The sequence below is a fragment of the Chelonoidis abingdonii genome, chromosome 1 (assembly GCF_003597395.2).
Source record: "Chelonoidis abingdonii isolate Lonesome George chromosome 1, CheloAbing_2.0, whole genome shotgun sequence".
Lineage (NCBI taxonomy): Eukaryota > Metazoa > Chordata > Testudines > Testudinidae > Chelonoidis > Chelonoidis abingdonii.
Window position 1 is genome coordinate 177,424,987 of NC_133769.1, and position 18,697 is coordinate 177,443,683.

The following is an 18,697-nucleotide window of genomic DNA, read 5'->3' on the forward strand; positions in this document are numbered from 1 at the left end:
CTGATAACTCTCTGCATGACCCTTAAGGTTCTAGCCATTATATTTACAAAAATGTGTTGAAATGCACTACAAGACTATGATAGAAACATTTTTCAAGAGTGTTGGTGCATTACACAAGTAAACTATTGTTGGAGATCACATAATAAAATGGAGTATTGATCCACAAAGAATGCTTGGTCAGTCTTTGTTGTAATCTCAAACAACAAGCATTGCTTTGTTCCTCAACTGAGGTTGTGATATTTATCTCAGGAATTTATGATGTTCTTTTCCCCTTTTATTCTTGATATGATGCTGTTGTACTTTTTCTTCTAATTGTTTTCTTTCCTTGTGGTTACTTTAGATGGGTTGCCTATGAAAAGGAATGCTATAAAGGCCGTCAGTACCTGTTGGAGGAGGGAGATTATGAAGATGTGCACTCATATGGGGGAATTAGCAGTGCCCTCTTGTCTTTTCGGTTCCTACAGGCTGTAAGTACCACTCCTGATTTGCTAGTCTGTTTCTTATGTCACTCTCTTTTTCCATTTGATGCAAGTTAAGCATGAATTCATAGATCAAAAGAGCTTATTTTTCATTCATTTTTGTGAGGTCACCTCATGTTTCGTTGTTTCCTGTCTCTTCTCCTACCCAACCACATGCTTGCAGAAGAATTTCCTTTTTTCTTTTTTTCTGCACTCCCATCTGTACAGTGAAAATTAGTGTTTTGTGAGGAATGATATAGGTTCTAGGAGGTCCTTCTTCAAGGAAAGAATGTATAATATTACAAAATTCCTTGCCCAGCTACAGAATTTTCCAAACCCCTCCATACAAGAAATGTCACTTTTTAAGAGTGAGACAATGCATCTTTGTCCTTGTTTGGCCCCATCACTGTGGTATCTGAATGTCTTTTGTGTGCTGCCTTAGCCACTTTTTTTTTTTTTAAAGTATGGTGCTTCTGAACATGTGCTGTGTTGCACTATCTTGCTTTTGTTTATAGTTGCTAATTTTCTCGGCAATGATGCAAAACTACATAGGGTGCAGGTTGCTGTTTCAGCTGTTTAGACTAGAATAAATGCAAAAATGTGATTTTACCTATGAGTATGTGTAGTAGTTCTTTATTAACATAAAATAGCTTCTCAATACAACAGCTGTTTCAAGCCTTACAATGGTATTACACTCTGCCTGAGTGATTTTGTGCCAGAAGATTTTGGCCCTAAAAATTATCATAGTGAGAAAATTTCTGTAACTAAGATGTTGTTGTTAGTAGGGACGATAATGAAGTGCCAGTGAAAACTGAACCGCAGTCTGATGTTGGAAGAAATCTTGGATGCTTCATGGATTAGAAAGACATGGGATTAGAACATCTTTATCACTTCCTTTGTTCAAGTATGCTTCTGTTTAATTTAAAAAGAAGCATTGTAAGCAGCTGTACAAGACTGTTTCCTTCTGAGAATTGAAGAGCGGCCACTCTAAGATTACATATTGCGATGCAGTATCCCGTGAGCCAGGAACATTTGTTAAAATGATGGCACAACTCAACAGGTCTATCATATAACAAGTGTAGTGATTACTGTACAGGTAATGTGAAAATAGGACTTTTTTTAGAGCAATGACATCTCCTGCAAAGAAGGATCTGCTAGTTTTGCTGGGATTGATAGAACCTGCATTTCCGTGTATCTACAGCTTTCTGAAGAAAGGTCCCCAAAAAAATACCAGAGGAAAAATGTTTGATATTCACCACTGAAATTCTAGGAATTTTTTGTTTTAGATTTAGGCATGAAGTATTGTAATCTATACCCACTTCAGGCATCTATTTAGCAATATTTGGACACTTGAAAAGGTAGGATATTTATAAGAAAAAAGTGTAACTGTTGCTATATTCTGAGATACAATATTACTGATTTAAACATAATTATGTGGCAAACCTTTTGAGGTGTGAAAAGCTTTAAGCATTCACAAATCATTTACTATTTGAAAATATATCTTTCTACCAGGGAAGTTGCTGTTCTGAATCCTCTTTATCATTACTCTTTTGTGTGTTTTGTTTCTGGTTGTGAAATGGAGATTTACCTAGCAATTCTCTTGTTGCACATATAAAGATTCAAAATATATGTGGAATGCTGTAGGAGTATTACACGTGTGGACAGATCTTTAGACTGATGCTACTGTATTTAGAGTAATCTTTGAAGTTGCCACAAAGAGAATTTGATTTTTCCTAGGCTTATATTCACCTTTGTGACAAGATAAGCATCTCCACATAACTGCATGCAGGGAGGAGAAACTTCAGCAGGGTTGAATTTAAGGAGTGCTCAGGTAGGAAGGAAGGCACCATTTCTCAGGGGCTCAGTTTGAAGTAGGGAGTTGGGACTTTGTTGTGTCTGTGCCTTAATTTTAAATATCTCTGAGTTCCCAAGAGTAAGTAGGCAGGAGGTCCCATTTCCTTTTCTTACTGCAGCATGAAGAATAGTGATGAATTTGGGCAGGACATTGTTTTTTTCAAAGGCATCTGTGAATGCTGCATCTGAGAGGTATCTGTCCACAGGTGCAGAGTGTGCAGATACACAGACTGTTGAGTCAAACAGCACTCTGGACGGTTAGGTGAGCCTGGCCGCAGATGGTGGATATCTGTGGATGGAGTCACCTGTTCTCCACACAGTCTCCAAAGCAGTGGTGTTGCTCTGGAATCCCACTGCATGTGTGTGAAATCCCTTTGATCCTCAGGGTTTTTCTGTCGACTTCTCAATGGTTTATTAAAATATTTTTTGTTAAAATATTTATGCAACATCCTGGATTTATACTGTATTTACCAAAAAGAAGGACTGATAATCTCCCAGCCTGCATTTATTACATTCTCTCTTTTTAAAATTTTTAAACCCAAGCTTAAACTGGGAGTAAACACAAGAACTGTCAATCCTAAAGATACTTTTTTTCTGGAAAGTTACAGTTTATTGATTATAGGCCCTTAGAATGAGCTTGCTGCTGTGATAATAATTATAACAAAAATGCAAATGTATTCATTCTGGGAAGAATAAAAATAAATACAAAGCATGAAGGAGAGAATGAATTTAGAAAAGGAACCTAGAATAGTGAATAGCTGAAGGATTAGCCTTCTAATTTGTGATTAATTGGTGTGATCGAAACCACAAAAACTGTGGTTTCCTATATCTTTGTGATGGGGTTTCTTATTGAACTTAAAAAAAAAAAAAAATACTTCTCCCTCAGTCACTAATGATTTATGTTGAGGCTATTAAGAAACAACCTAGTGAGAATATGCATTTTCTTCTGTTTGTTGTTTTCCTTAATAGACTCCCTTTCAAGTTCTAATCAGTCCCAGCCTTTATCTTTTAAAACTAAATGAGATCCAGAATACTTTTCAACAGTTAAAACTGTCCTCTTTAAGACCTTAATTCAGCAAAGCACTTAATCATAGATTTAAGTCCCATTGTTCATACTTAAAGTTAAGCATATATTTAGATGCTTGGCTGAATAGGAATGGATTTACATGCATCCTGATTTAATTTTCTTGAATCAAACCTAAAACATCTAGCATGTTTAGGTCAGTAAAACTGATGTCTTCAGAGTATCTAGCTGTTGTACCGTGGAGCTCTCAATTAATAATGTATTGTACAATATATGTAGCTAGAAAAAGAAAGACAATGCTAACTGTAAAAATTATATGATCAGAATAAAATGACTAATGCCACTAATGCCTTGCAATTTGATTCAACCAATAGTTTGGATCGCAAGCCTAAGGTTTGAGATATCCAGGTTCGATTCTCTACCCTGCCACAGACTTCCTTTGTGACCTTGTACCAGTCACTCAGCCTCAAGTCTGTACAATGGGGATAATAGCCCTGCTCTACTTCACAGGAGTGCCGTGAAGATAGTTATGGTAAAGAGTGTGAGACATTCAGACACTACAGTAGTGGGGGGGAGGGGCGTATAGGTACCAGAGCTAGATGGGGAAAAATTAAGATGTTCTGTCTGAGAACACTGTTTCTTGAGTTCATTTGACTCCAGCAATCACAGTAGGAGATGTAGTCTGCTGCAAATAAAGCTATTTAATCTTTTCATTTCTGTGTCTTGGAAGATCTAGATCTTAAGCTATTGTCTATTAAAAAGCCATCCAATCAGCGATGTTAGCCCTATAATTAAAGGGTTCGTTGTTTGTTTTATTTAAAATATCGGTAACAACTGTGGGACACTCTTTTAAAAATCATAGAATATCAGGGTTGGAAGGGACCTCAGGAGGTCATCTGGTCCAACCCTCTGCTCAAAGCAGGACCAATCCCCAGACAGATTTTTACCCCAGTTCCCTAAATGGTCCCCTCAAGGATTGAACTCACAACTCTGCGTTTAGCAGGCCAATATGCAAACCACTGATCTATCGCTTTGGACTCTGTTATTTTTAACACTCGTACACTGTTTGCTTTCAGATTAATGGAAAAATATATACTGACATGCTTTTCAGTCACAACACCCTCTAAAACAGTGGTCCCCAAACTGTGGGGAATGTCCTCATATGGGGGCATGGAGGAATGTTTGGTGGTGCCCAGGCCAGCCCCTATGGCAGGCAGGGAGGGAACGCCACCCAACCCTGCCCCCAGCTCCACTCCAACCCAACTACAGCTTGAGCCCCGGCCCCTGGCTGCCAGCCCCATCCTTGGCGCCTGGCTTCCAGCCCTGGCTGTGACCTCAGCTCTTCTCCCAGCCCTGCTCCCAGTCCCAGCTACGGCTCCATTCCTGGTGCTGGCCCCCCAACCACAGCCCCATTCCTGCCCTGACCACGGCCTGCTCCCGACAGCTGCTCCTGAGCGCGGTTCCTCGGGGAGGGGGAGCATGGACAGGTTTCATTACAGATAGTGGGCATGGCGGAAAAAGTTTTGGAACGTTACTCTAAAACTCAGGAAGAAATCTCATGTAGAGAGAGGCCTGTAGTCTGCCTAGTCTGGAGGGGAGTCTGATGAGAGTACGTAAATGGTGCCATTCAGAGAGTTGAAAGTTAAAATTTTTTCAGTGCTAAAACAGGTATCTAAGTGTTTCTAATCCTAAAAGAGTTAGGGTGTGTGTGTGTCATTGATGAATATCTAAATAGCGTAATTCATTGCTCAGAATTTAACAAGACTCTAAATATCCATATTTTATGTTATCTTTATTTTTATTAGTATCTAAAATTATCTTCTCTGTGGTTACTTCTGAAGGCTCTGGTTTGGCCACTGAATCTGTGTAATTTGCAGACAAACTGGCCATCCCTCCTTTTAAACACTGGCAAACCCTCCCTCTGTACTTGTGTGGAGAGGACCGCTGAGAATTGTGTTCAGTGGCATGCGGAAGGTGTTCAATTCTTCCCCTTGCCCTCTAACAAGAACAAACTGCAACCCTCCAGGGTCCTTTTTTATATAACCTTGATTAGTATTTCTCTGAACACCTATTTTGTTTTCCTTTTAGCTAAAGAAAAAGTGTCCTTTCCAGATTGCTATATGATCATCCCTCACTGCTAATCCGCATGATGTAAAATCCTGGTGGATAATCAGTTTTTTGACTAGGCTATTTTTGTTTTTATAATTAACCTAATGTGTGCATCTTAAATTCTCTGTTTCCTAAAGAGAGTCCATTTCTGTTAGAAACTCTGAAAATTAATTGTCAAATTAATCCAAAGAGCATTTGCAAGATGTGCTAAGACAACCCATACGGAGAGTTTGTTATGGCTGAATATATTCACTCAAAGATCAGAATGGTTCCTTCAGCACCTACTGAGGAGGGATTGTTTAAGTACCCCATCTGGCAAAGATCAAAGATGTTAATGGACATGGGCACACGCTTCTGAGACTAGTTCAGCTTTTATGTCCACTCGAAACATCTACTACTACATAACATGAACTATCATCAGATCTAAGGTGGAAGGTATGAGTCTTTTGACAGACACGAAGGGTCTTGCTGCAGAATTAAATTTTCAAATGTCCGGCAGCTACATTATCAGCATCCGCATTTGATACACTAGTATCAAGGACTGTCATAGGGAGAGAATGAACAAGGATACAAAAGCAATTTATCAAGAGAGAGAAGAACATTCTAATTTCCTGGTTCCTTCAATAATGTTTTCTTCGTGTGTAGAATATTTACCTTTTTCTCTGCCTTGTAAATCTTTTTTAAACTACTTTTCAGTTTCATGTTGCCTCTTATTCACTCTTCTAGCCATCAGGGCAGAATTCTAGGTAGAAGTTACAGGTAAAATGCAGTTTTTAGTGCAAGGGTCGGCAACCTTTCAGAAGTGGTGTGCCAAGTCTTCATTTATTCACTGTGATTTAAGGTTTCACGTGCCGGTAATACATTTTAATGCTTTTAGAAGGTCGCTTTCTATAAGTCTATAATATATAACTAAATTATTGTTGTATGTAAAGTAAATAAAGTTTCTTAAATGTTTAAGAAGCTTAATTTAAAATTAAATTAAAATGCAGAGCCTCCCAGACCGGTGGCCAGGACCTGGGCAGTGTGAGTGCCACTGAAAATAAGCTCATGTACTGCCTTTGGCACACGTGCCATAGGTTGCCTACCCCTGTTCTAGTGTATGACCAGTGTTTTAGGAACTGGGCAGTCTTTAATAAAAAAAAAAAAATGAGAGAGAGAGAGAGAGTCTGCAATGAAAGTTTTAGGAAAAAACACTTCATGTATCTCTAACAGAAATGCATAGTTTTGGTTTTAGTAAAAGGATACTTCAAGACATTAAAAAAAGTAAAAGACAATAGTTCAGGTGCAAAATTTGACCAGCTTTAACTGGTTCAGTGGGAAATACTTGGTGCAGTTTGACTGCTTTTTCAGAAGCTTGGCTAAAGTATTTCTGTTCCAGGACTGTTAATCCAGTTACTTTTCACAAGCACTAAATTCACTGAACAAAACATTTAGGGTTTTTGGTTTTTTTAAGTAATCTTAAAACAAAACACTGCCTGTTTATATTGGATTTACAGAGTCTAACTTTCAAAAAAACATATGCAAATTTCATATATAATTTACACCTGTAGTCACTGCAACTGTTAAAAAAATAAAACAATTATACTCCAGTATTTACTTTGTCACTTGTAAGTTTGCTGTAATCAGTGTAGTCGTGTTTAGCCACATTAAGCCCTGATCTTGCAATAGGTCCTTGTCATGAATTATTCATCCAGGCAGAATCTCATTGCAGGCACTGGGGCTCCTGAGGAGTGCAAGGGTCTGTCTACACATACCTGGCTGCATCATCAGGGCCTTAGTTTGAAAGCTTTATGAGATAGGTATTTGTCTAGCTCTGTTTGTACAGCACCTCTTGCAACTGGTCCTGATCCAGGGCCTCTGGATGCTACCATAATATAAATATTTTAATAATAATTTCAGTGATATTGTACTGGTGTATCTGAGATCTCCATCAGCCACACAAGTTGCTTGATCTCCTTGTAACTGAAACAAGGTTTCTTCACTATAACACAAGTGAATATTAGGGAAACACTGTAAAGTAGGTTAGGTCCAGAATTTAGTTTGTGTTTAAAAATGAGGATCAGAAAGTTTTACCTTTTTTTAAAAAAAAATTTAAAAAAAAATCTAACCTCACAGATGTGATAAAATTTAATTTTTAACTTTACATTAGTTTTTTTGGTTAGGATTTAAACAAGCAAACAAAAAAGGTGAAATCAGCTGGTAATTTTTCACTGTCCAAGCAAAGAGTGGATTACAAAATAATTGAACTGGCTAACTAGGTTAAAAATAAAAAGGACTTTTAAAACTGAGTTTGACTGAATAATCTAGAACTGTGTTAATAACATGGCAAAGGGAATATATTAGTTTTTAAAATATAGGGCCTTTTCATCCAGCCCTATTAAAAAAAAAAAAAAAAAAATTGCAGGAGGAATGAAAGGGGAGGAATCTTCACCCAGGTTCCCATAGCCAAATCTTTTCCCCAGATTATTGTTACATCAGAGTTGATTCCTTGCGTTGCTGCATCCCAGCGTTGCATCCCATGCATGCAACCTAGAACCCAAAGACTCCTCCATTCAAAGGAAGGGTGGTGCTAGAGAGGTATCTCAGTCTTCCTTTCTGTGAAAGCACGGGGAAGATCCTTGAGTTCCTTAGTGCTTAAATCCCTTTTCAGAAGGGAGCCTCACTTGGCATGCCTAAGGCCTGGTCTACATCTAAAACTTAGGTTGACCTAGCTACATTGCGCAGGGCTGTGAAAAATGTACACCCCTGAGAGACTTAGGCCTACCATCGCTCTAGCTATCGCTTCTTGAGGGGGTTTTACTACGGTGACAGAAAACCCCCTTCTTATCAATGTAGCAGGTGTCTACACTATGGCACTACAACGGCACAGCTGCGATGCCATAGCTGTGCAACTGTAGCACATGTAGTGTAGACAAGCCCCTAACTGAATGCCTTGGAATAACTTAAGTGCTTTTGAAAATGTTATTCCTAGGCTACAATTCTTCCCTCTAATGTGGTTATAGATTCAGCTTGCCTCATCCATGCTAGCATTAGAACAACATCATTGAACATGAATGTCCCTAAATGTGGCCGGCCTGTTTGCACATAGTTGTACTCGCATTGTGAACAGTCCCACAGAATCCTTTGTTAGATTGTATGTAATAAGCTGCTGCTAAACTGTTACGGTATTTATCCTAACTTTCAGCATTGCATTTTAGGATTTCCTTGAGTCATCCGTCATGCTTTTTGAGTCAGATGAAGAAGATGGAAACGTCATGGTCAATCAAGATATTCCTGATTTGGAGCAGGCTGGGTTTGGCCAGGAGATGAGATCAATTCATGTGAAAAGTGGAGTGTAAGTCTACTGCAAACCTGTATGAGATGCTCTTTGAATCCAGTTATTAAATGATTTGCCTGTGCATGGTGTTTTCAGATTTCTTATTTGTCATGATGTACTTCAAATGATTGATAAGATAAGAAAGATAAGCATTTGGGGGCCAAGGGAACAATCTTTGTGTTTTCTTAGATGATAGAAAATGTCAAATTGTCTCCTATGTATCTTGATATTCTGCTCTGCATTGTTGCAGAGGGTTTTGTTTGTTTGGCTTGTGGGTCCTGAACTTCAGGGATCTCTTAGAACCTCGCCACTTTGAATGCTCCCTGTTATTACATCAATACACCAATAAGAATCTGGACAAGCCCGATAGTTTATGTGGGTTCAGTTTGTGCTACTGGTCTCTCTCTCTGCAGGCCAGCTAGAGCCACAGTCCCACAGTGGAATCCAGATAGGCACATCCCTGTATCTGCATGGAGCCCATTGACTTTAGTGGTGCTCGGCATGGGTTCAGGGGTCTGTCTTCATGGATCTAATTGTAGAACTATGACAGGATCTCCAGCAGGATTAGCTGCAGAGGTAATGTGTTTAGAAAAAAAGCATGTGTCACACCATTCAACAGCCACCTATGAAGACTGTTAAATAGACTGTATTGTTGGATTCCAAATATTGTTAAAGCGCTCGCGGTCCTTGTCAGCACTGCAGTTGATAGTGATAGTAACACAATAACATGACCGCATTTCACAGATGTAGGGCCTGATTCTGCATCCTTGACTAGTATTACTTCATTGTGACTAATTTGAATTAGTTAGGGTTGCAGAATTGCTAAGAACCACCACAAATCTTGCTAAGGAAGTCTGGCAGATTGCTAAGAAGCATCAAAAGCCTCACCACCTTCCACTTCAAATGCAATGCGCATTTCTTTGATTTCGCTTTTGGTAAGAGAAATTCATAGGATACTGTACATATATTATAGTAAACTGAATTTTGAAAACCGCCACTCAGTTTCCCCTGGGCAAAGAGAAAGATGAAGTCACATTTAGCTTGCTACTTAATGCACTGCTGTGGACGACACTTAAATACTGTGGTGATGAGGCCTATATAAAGACCTGAATAGAACAGAGTAGATTGGGCCCATAGTTTGTATCCTGTTTGTTTACAAATTCTTTGGAAATGATTCTTTTTATTTATTTTTCATAAGTTATATTTTATTCACTATGCCTCCCCTCCTGTCTTAGGCAAAGACTCCTCCAATTTCCCCCTGTATTTCCTCTCCTTCCTTGAGTCCTATGTTGTAATTACTCTTTCTTCAGGTGAGGACAGTTCCTCTGAGGTTCATCAGCCATTTGTATGGTTTCAGCCATCTCATGGCAGTTTGAAGCTTATTTAGTTCGGTTTAAAGTGTTTTATCTGGTTCCTTTTCAGGTTACTTATTTGCTGGGTTGTGGCAGTAACTTTCAGCTTTTTTAAATATAAAACACTGAAGTAAGTTTCTTGGGGGCGAGGGGGACACAGTATAAAGAATTACACAGACTCTGTAAAAGTGAACATGGTCAGTAACGTGTGCATGCTCTCACTCTTTCTTGTGTCCACTATAAACATTTTCTGTTTGCCTTGGATTTGGTAATCAAATGCAAGGGGAAGAAACACAAACGAATTACCAATCATTCCAAGAGTCCCTTTATCTCTTCCTGCCAATGCTTCCTCACTTGCTTCCCTTTTCTCCTTAGAGTAATCTGACTGGAAGAGTTTGAAGGGAGCCCTGTCTGGGAGCTAGGTGGGAAGGTAAAGCTTGAGGGAGCAGAGAGGGACTCAGGTATTTGACAGTTGAATATCTAGCCTCTTGGCTTCCAAGCAATCTTTTATTTCATGCTGAGAAATTATCTGAGAAGGGAGAGAGAGATCTAATGATGCAAGGATTTGTCAAGTATATTTGTGTAGACAAATAAAAAATAGAAAATCAGAAGTGTGCCGGGTTTGTGACTCATGTGCCTGTTACCACAAGACATGTTTTACAGTCTGTTTAATTTCATATCAAGTGGACAGGTAAAGTATTTAAAAACCTTCTGGAAATTTTGCTATTTAAGGTTAACTTACTGATAACTTTTTGTAGTGCCATATTGAAAAATAAGATTGTGTATCACAGTTCATTTCTTGTGTGTCACTCCTCAGGTGGGTTGCATATCAGCAGAAATATTTCTGTGGAGAACAGTATATACTGGAAAAAGGAAAATATAAATGCTTTTTAGACTGGGGAGGATCCAGTGAAACCATCATGTCAATTCGTCCCATTAAGTTGGTGAGTTACCGTTAATTCATCAAAAAGAAAAATAAAAAAGCAGCAAGAATTCAAAACTCTGGTGATACAATGATTTTATTGTGCAGGCTAAGTAATAAAGCTAACTTGTCTATTGAATTGATGAAAGGTTAGAAGAAAAGAAAAGATCCTCACAGAATTCAAGGAAACTGCTAATTATGGGGACTGAATTTCCCATTTATTCTGCAGTGCAAACTCTGTATCAATCCAGCTCCCAACAAGTAAATGCTGGGAAAACTCCACAAGGAGAATTTAGCAAGTTATGTCCACAAATGGAACATATTGGCCCTAAAAACCTAATTTACCACAAAACAGGCCTATCACCTTACTGATGACTTGTCGTCTATTTTAGTCCTTTAACTTTCTTATTACTGTCTGCTAAAACTGAGCTATAACTTATTGTTTTCTTCTTTTTTTTCTATTTCAATCCAGAAAAATAAAAAGGCAGCTTGCCCAGATAGATTAATTCCAAGACTCCTACAGCCCTACTATACAATAAACAAACAAACCCAACCACCAATATAATAAATGACACTGCATCCACAACTCGGAAAGCTAGAAAGGAAACTGAACTTGTTTAACCTTTCTTGAATGGAAATGACAGGTGCATTGCAGGGTAGTGACAGTGAGGGAGAGAGAAGGTCCTCCCTCCCATTCTCTCACATTATCTCTTGATAAGGAATTGGTATAAACCAAACCACTTTTAAACCAGTTTGAGTGTCTACACAAAGGGGTTGCTCTGACTCTGTAAATGGGTTTCTAAGCAGTTAATTATATTGGTGCAAGTTTAATGTGTGGACAAGGCCTAAGCTAACAGAGAGGCAACCATGAGCCAGTATGCCCCTAATTTCGTAGAGATGTGGGGAGGGAAATGTGCCAGGAGTGCAATGCCTATTAAAGAATTTCAGCCCCAGAATTCCTAAAAAAAAAAATTGAAAAAGTTCTTTAAGGGATTTGACCGCCTGTTAAAAATAATTGTAATGTTTATATTATTTATATTTTTTTAATATGCAGGAACCACTTGGAAAGAATGAGCCTCCACATTTGGTATGTTCACATCTTATAATGCCATTTCTAGGGGTAAATTGCATATTATTAAGCACACATGCTTTATGTTGAATTTCCCCCCGCTGTCTCAGATAAGATCTTCACTACTGTACAGTGACAAAGCCACCTCTTACTTGAGGAAACCAGTAGAGACACAGAGGCTAAGTTAGCCAAGAATCTCATTCATTGTGGTGGTCCTGTTTACACCCTTTTTTATTGTGTCCCCATAGTACCATCTGCTTAATAGGCTTGGGATCACTTTGGATCTGTATCACCATTTCTTTTCATGTTCTTCCTTTCAGTCTCTCTGCCTTTCTGGAAATTCACTGTCACACTCATTTACCTTTTTCTACATGGGATATTGTCTTTGCATTGTAATTAATACGTCCCACTTTGTTACTGTAACTTCTTAATATCTGAAGTGCAGAATTGTGAAACTTGAACTGCTGAAAACTATTCACAAGTCCACACACAATTAGCTGTCTGTCATTTGTTTTCCTTCAGTGCTTTTTTTAAAAATATATTCTATTTTGGCAACTCTGCAGTTTGTATTGACACTTCCTATGTGATGGCATGATGAGGGCAGTTTCGCTAACTCCTTTCAAAAGTACATGACCTTTGCTGTAGCTGCTGTTTCCAACTCACTCTCAGCTTCTCTCCCCCGCACACTAAGTTTGACTGAGCACACACTAGTGATTTAATAATATAAAGGAGAGCCATTTGTAGCAAATCCTAATATAAAGTTAAACATAATTTTAGTGAAATTCTATGACAATATTGCTTCATTATAAGAAGATTTCACTGTAATATGTTTTTGTTTTCAGAGTGGCTTAGTTTGGGTTTCCATTTTTTATCAGAATTTTTATAAGATTATGTTAAAACCATAATAACATTCTTCCGTGTAATCTTTCTAAATTTAGAAACCTCTCCACATGCACATGCTCATCCAGAATCCTTATCTGCTGGGGATTCTCTTCTAGCAGAGCATATCTCAATTCCCTTATATTTAGTTTGACTTCTCTCCTTCTTTCATTAGGCATTCTTTGCCTACAAAGAAATATTAGTTGTTAATGCTGTACCTTGGGGAAGAGGAGTGCAGTGGGATATGAACAGTAGAGTTCTTTTTCTCTCTCTCTTTCTGTCACTTTTAATAAAGAAAACATTAGAAAATGACATATAAAGATACATGTTTTAATAAACAGCCCAAAACCTTGAAAATCTAGTTTAAGATATCTTAAGTATTTTGTTGTCGAGATAGGATTTTCAGTATCCTTATTGCTTATACTTGTGTGTTATACACACCTACACATGGAAAATGTACATATTACGTTACTTAGGACAGCCTGAATGCACCCTTTCTTTACTCCAACTATGTTCAGGTTCTAAAATGTTTATGATTTACTTAGGCTTGCAGGAAATGTTTGTTGTCTACAGAGAGAAATGGTGTATTTACTTCAGTCTTAAACACTGGTTTCCTGCCAGATATATTCATGTGGCTGTTTGCAGCCAAATCCAAAGAATCCGAAACACTTTCACCCAAAAGGCATGGTAAACCTTTTCAGATAAAATAACTGATTGAAAAATGAAACAGGTACCAAACCAAACTTTTTTCAGAGATTCCAGATAGTTTTAATAACTTTTTATCCCCTTCCTCAACTCTCTTCTTCTTCAGAATATGTCAAATGCTGTTCCTGTGAGTGTCTTAGACCAGTTTTGCAGACCCGAGAGATTCAGATGGTTAATATAAGCATACAAACATATGCATGTTTCTCCAAATCTTGGAAGAGTCTCACCCATCAGCAGCAATGAGACTATCTGCAATTGATTCAACCTTGCAATTCCTTTCCTTTCACCTTACCTCCCATCCCATCCCATCCACCCGTACATCAGAAAATTCTTTAAAAAACAAACAAACAAACAAAAACCACTTGCTGTGTACAAATATGCATGCCATATCATGCTGCCCTGATGTCACTTTTGCCACAGGAAAAAGTTCAACAATCTTGAGTTGTTACAGAACCTCTGTGATGAAGCTAAGGAAAGAGGCGAGCATGTCACTGCTGTGTTCAAATTGTCATAGTTACCTTAGGGAACAAACATACTTTATTATGAGTAAGGAGTTGTGGGAAACTTGTTAAGATTACTTACTGAGTCAGGGTAAGTAGAAGACAGTATTTGAGAAAATAAATCTGTCCTTTCCTCTTCTAGTTTAAAGATAATATCACAATTTTCATGTTTGCAACAGTTGCTAAGGATGGCTCACCAGAGTCAGAGAATCCTTAACACAGCTGGATGCTGAATCTTACAAGTCTGAATTCTCAGTGTAGGAATATAGCTCTCTGTATTTTTTCCTATGTATTATAGGCATAGATAGTAAAATAAGGAAATCCTACTCTCTTTCTATAAGAGAGAAACCTTGTCACTTGCTGTTGCTTTCAGCTGACCTTAAGTGTTCTATTTTGAAATCTTGCAATAAGTGGTCTTGGTCTTTTCATCTTTGCCAGGCTCCTTCATAAACTATATGCATGTTCCAAGTAAGACTAAAGTCTCCAGGTTTAAAATACAATAGCTCTATTCATTAAAAATAAAACAATATTTTTTCCTTTACTCTCCCAAGGAAAACTAAGCTCCTTTCATTAATCTGCCTATGGCAGTTGGCTTGCTCAAATACTTTAGCAGACCCCTATAATTATTTATGGTAACTTTGCACTGTGTATCTTTCCACTTACTGCCTGTTGAGTTTTTAGGAAATGGAGCTAAAGGGCTCTTTTAAATGTGTCACATCAGATTTAATATATTTTAAGTTATAACTAGCTGCATTTGTGGTCAGACTGTACAAATGCAGTGGTATCACTAATGGATCAATTTCTTCTCTAATTGTTCTGAAATCAGAACCATCAAATCTCTCCATTCAACTGTTTTCTTCCTATTTATTTTGGGAAAACATTTTTCTCAGTTTATTATTTAAAATATACATTGCATAATCTTCCCTGTCACAGTTTTTCTAAAGCTGTCACATAGCCTGGGGCACAGGCTGTAAGGAGGAAGTGTCAGGCACTAAACTAGGAACCTGGAGACCTGAGTTCTGTTCCTGACTCTGTCACTGAGCTGCTGTTTGACCGTGGCCAAATCGCTCCATCTTTGTGCTTCAGTTTTCTGTATTGGTAAAAATGGAGAAAATGATAGTCACCTTCCTCTGTAAAGTGTTTTGAGATCTATGGATGAAAGGCGCAATGTAAGTGTAGCCTAAATATCAATGTTATGCTCAGTAATTCAGTTCCAAATGTATCCAGCAATGTATCCAGCCCATGTAGCTGGCTTGTCTTTTTCAGTTCACAGTTGTGTGTCACATAAGGGCAAGATTAAGCCCTTCTTGTTCTTTGTAACAAGAAATATATTGTTTCTTAAAAAAAAAAAAAAAAAAAAGACTTTTTCCATAAAACCATTTTCTAATATGTGGTTTTGGCTTTTTCTCAGTCTCTGTAGATTGGATTTCTTTTCTTTGGCAGGGAGAGGGGCCACTTTGGGGCATGAGTGAGGGAGGAGCGCTAGCAACAACATTTTTCTTCTGTGTTACAGAATGCTGTGTCATATTTTAGTGTGAAATTCGCCTCAGGACAGGGTGGCCATGCAGGGCTCTCTGCTCCATATATCTCTTGGAGGGTGAAGTGGTATAGAGGCCCCTGCTTAGAGCTTGTGTGCTTGGGTGAAATTCTCCCTTATAGAGGAAACTAAACAAGTGGTTTTGTGGCACCAGAAGTCAGTTATAAAATAAGAAATAAGGAAGTTCCCTCAGTCTTCGAAGTACCAGGCAATTTTCATAACACCTGATAAAAGTTGGTCACATCACCTGATAGAATGTACCATCCATTGCACCCTGTCTTAATTAAGGTATTCCTAAAGGCAACCTACAAAACAATTTGGATATATCAGAAGACTGAGTGTCCTTTTGGAGTATGTGATTCAAGTGTATTATGAAATAGCACTAGCACTCTGGAAACTAATGATGTTTTTAAAGTAGTGGTCAGATTTCACACGTATGATGAGTTCCATTAAAAATCAATGGTCAGTATTTACCAAGGATTCCCTAATCTTAAAATGGGAAATGCCATGGTAAATTCAACTAATTCAGATGGTAAATGTCCAATTTTGAATGGCGCTGCACAACAAATAATCTACTATTTGCCTATTTGTATGTATTCAAGCCATTCAGTATCAATAAGACACTCCGAGCAGTACTTTTCTAATGAATTTTTGGGTCCCTAACAAACTCTCTCTTCAGCCTCGTATTACTGAGGCCTACACTAGTAGCTGGAAAAGTATACTGCCTGATCCTACAAGGTGTCTTCAGCTCCCACTGTTTGCAGTGGTACTTGAGAGCTCAGAGCCTTGCAAAGTGGCGCTCTGCGTATCATGGGGTCAAGGTTCTAATTGCAGAAGCCATTGTGTCATTCATTTACCAGGAGATTAGGCATAGCATTAGAAAATACATCCTGCAGTGGGTTAAGGGAATAAAGTACATGACTAAATGACATCTGAACCCTCTTGTCAAAAACAATGGTAGAAATGCGAACCAGATTTCTTCATCTTTTTTCCTTAATTTTTAGTTGTATTGCTCTTGCTCAATAGATTTCAGCACATCAGTGGCCACCTAAAGTGATCCGTTATCCAGGAACAAATAATACCTGAGGGGCACAGAATTCTTAGCTTCTTCCCCCATTGTAGACCATGGGCTGTATTCTGCTGTAGATTTTGTTTTTAACTTCTTTTAAAGCAGAACTCCCTGTTGATGGAGAGATCGACACACACTTCCTGGGCAGGATGTAGTTCTAAATGGCTCCATAACTCTTTGCTAAGGATATCTGTGTGTGCAAACTTGTTGGGTTGGAATACAAACACTCCTGACACAGCGAGTCCTACCAGAAATTCTTGTGCAAGTTTTTTAAATTCCAGGGCACTTTTTTTTAATGTACTGCCTTAGTATCTTTTTACCAGTATTTCCTTTCCCCTTCTTGTTGTGCTTCAATTGGTTGCTGACCTGTACCCAAAATCTGGCTGCATATGAGTGGTGCTGTGTGTTTAAGGCCAGATTTTTCAGTCCTATCATTGTGCTTTCTCTGGAAACACTCCTGTTACCATAAAATGAATATATACTTTCTACCACTGCCATTGATATCAATAGGAGATCTGCCTCAGTTAAGGACTGCCCATAGCTCATAAAATGCTTGGGGACCTTTTAAGAGAAAAGGCGCTATAGAAATTTAAGACATTTCTTCTCTTGGGAGTCCATTAGATTTGCATCAGTACTTCTGTAAATTTGCATTGATATTTCCCTGTGCCTGCAGTTTGCTCTACTTATAGTGATGATATTGAGTATATTTTCTTTCTAGTCATCATATTTTTGTTGTTGTTGTTCTTGTAGCTCAAAGCTTTCAGTAACACACATTTCCAAGGAGCATGTGTAGATTTCACAACAGAAGTTTCTGATTTTACATCATTCATACCATGTTCTTTTAAGGTTCTTCGGGGATGGTAAGTGTGGTGTTTTACCCATCACCATTTAAAGTAGTTTGAGAGCACTTTTTGACCTTCATTAAATTTCAAATAATCAAATGTGTCCAGTGCATTACTATCACACTCCATATTGTCCTATACCTACTCTCTTGCAACCTGCTTTGATAACTCTCATCTTTCTGATGGAAGGGAACTTAATGCTTTTGCTTTCCTATGGGAAAATCACACAGTTGCTGTGATTTGAATCTGCCCTTATGACTTGTTCAAAATTTCAGGGACTCAATAGGATAAATCTAGCTGCATTCCATTAACCCCTGTTAAAGTCCAGGTTGAGATTTGTATACCACGTGGAAGAGCAGCAGAAGCAAAAAATCAAATCAATCTTTGGTTTCACTTTTTTTAAGAGTACCACTTTAAAAAACAAACAAACCTTGTTTTATTTCTCATTCCCCTAGAAAATATTTGATCTTGAGAGAACTTGTTAATAACTGACTGCATCAGATAAATTTTTTTGTTATGTTTATTCTTTCAGTTGGCTCCTGTTTTACCAAGGGGAAATTGCTGATAATCATTGTGTGCTGGAAGAAGGCCTCTACACTGACCTCACTTCCTGTGGCTGTCCAACAGTAGTACTCAAATCCTTCAAGCCTGTGGAATATGTAAGAGCTTTATAGAAAGAATTATATTATAGAACTCTTGCCCTACGGTCATATACAGCAGTGATTGTATTAAAGAACAGTGTGTGATGCTCAGAAGAAATATTTAAATTGTTTTTTAGGCTTGTGGATTTTCAGTTCCACACACACATTCTGGGCAGAAGATAACTCTGTTTTTGTATGAGCTGAATTCATATTTGCTTTTTCAATGGTCCTTATAGAGCATCCCAGCAAGATAGTAGGGAGTAGCTTTATGCAAATGGAATATTGTACTTCTGTCTCATTATGGGGTTCCCTTTACAGTCTCTTCCTCAGCAGAAATTCAGACTTTAACAAAAATACTCTGCACAGAAGAACCTGTAAGCTACATTACAATGCATATAGCTGCAAGCATGATGTTAAATT

The 18,697-nt window shown here is 38.1% G+C and overlaps 1 protein-coding gene across 2 annotated transcripts in view; it reads left to right on the plus strand.

Annotated features, from left to right (window-relative positions):
- The window catches only part of CRYBG3 (crystallin beta-gamma domain containing 3), a 135,904-nt gene that overhangs the window by 93,365 nt on the left and 23,842 nt on the right, over positions 1-18,697 (plus strand). Inside the window, exons 12-17 of one of the 2 annotated variants that reach the window (XM_075072861.1) lie at positions 341-467; positions 8,643-8,779; positions 10,931-11,057; positions 12,090-12,122; positions 17,545-17,654; positions 18,169-18,295. In XM_075072861.1, coding sequence (XP_074928962.1) covers positions 341-467; positions 8,643-8,779; positions 10,931-11,057; positions 12,090-12,122; positions 17,545-17,654; positions 18,169-18,295 — 661 coding nt within the window. Of the gene's footprint in view, positions 1-340; positions 468-8,642; positions 8,780-10,930; positions 11,058-12,089; positions 12,123-17,544; positions 17,655-18,168; positions 18,296-18,697 lie in introns of those variants that run through there. The other variant, XM_075072862.1, reaches the window with a different exon arrangement.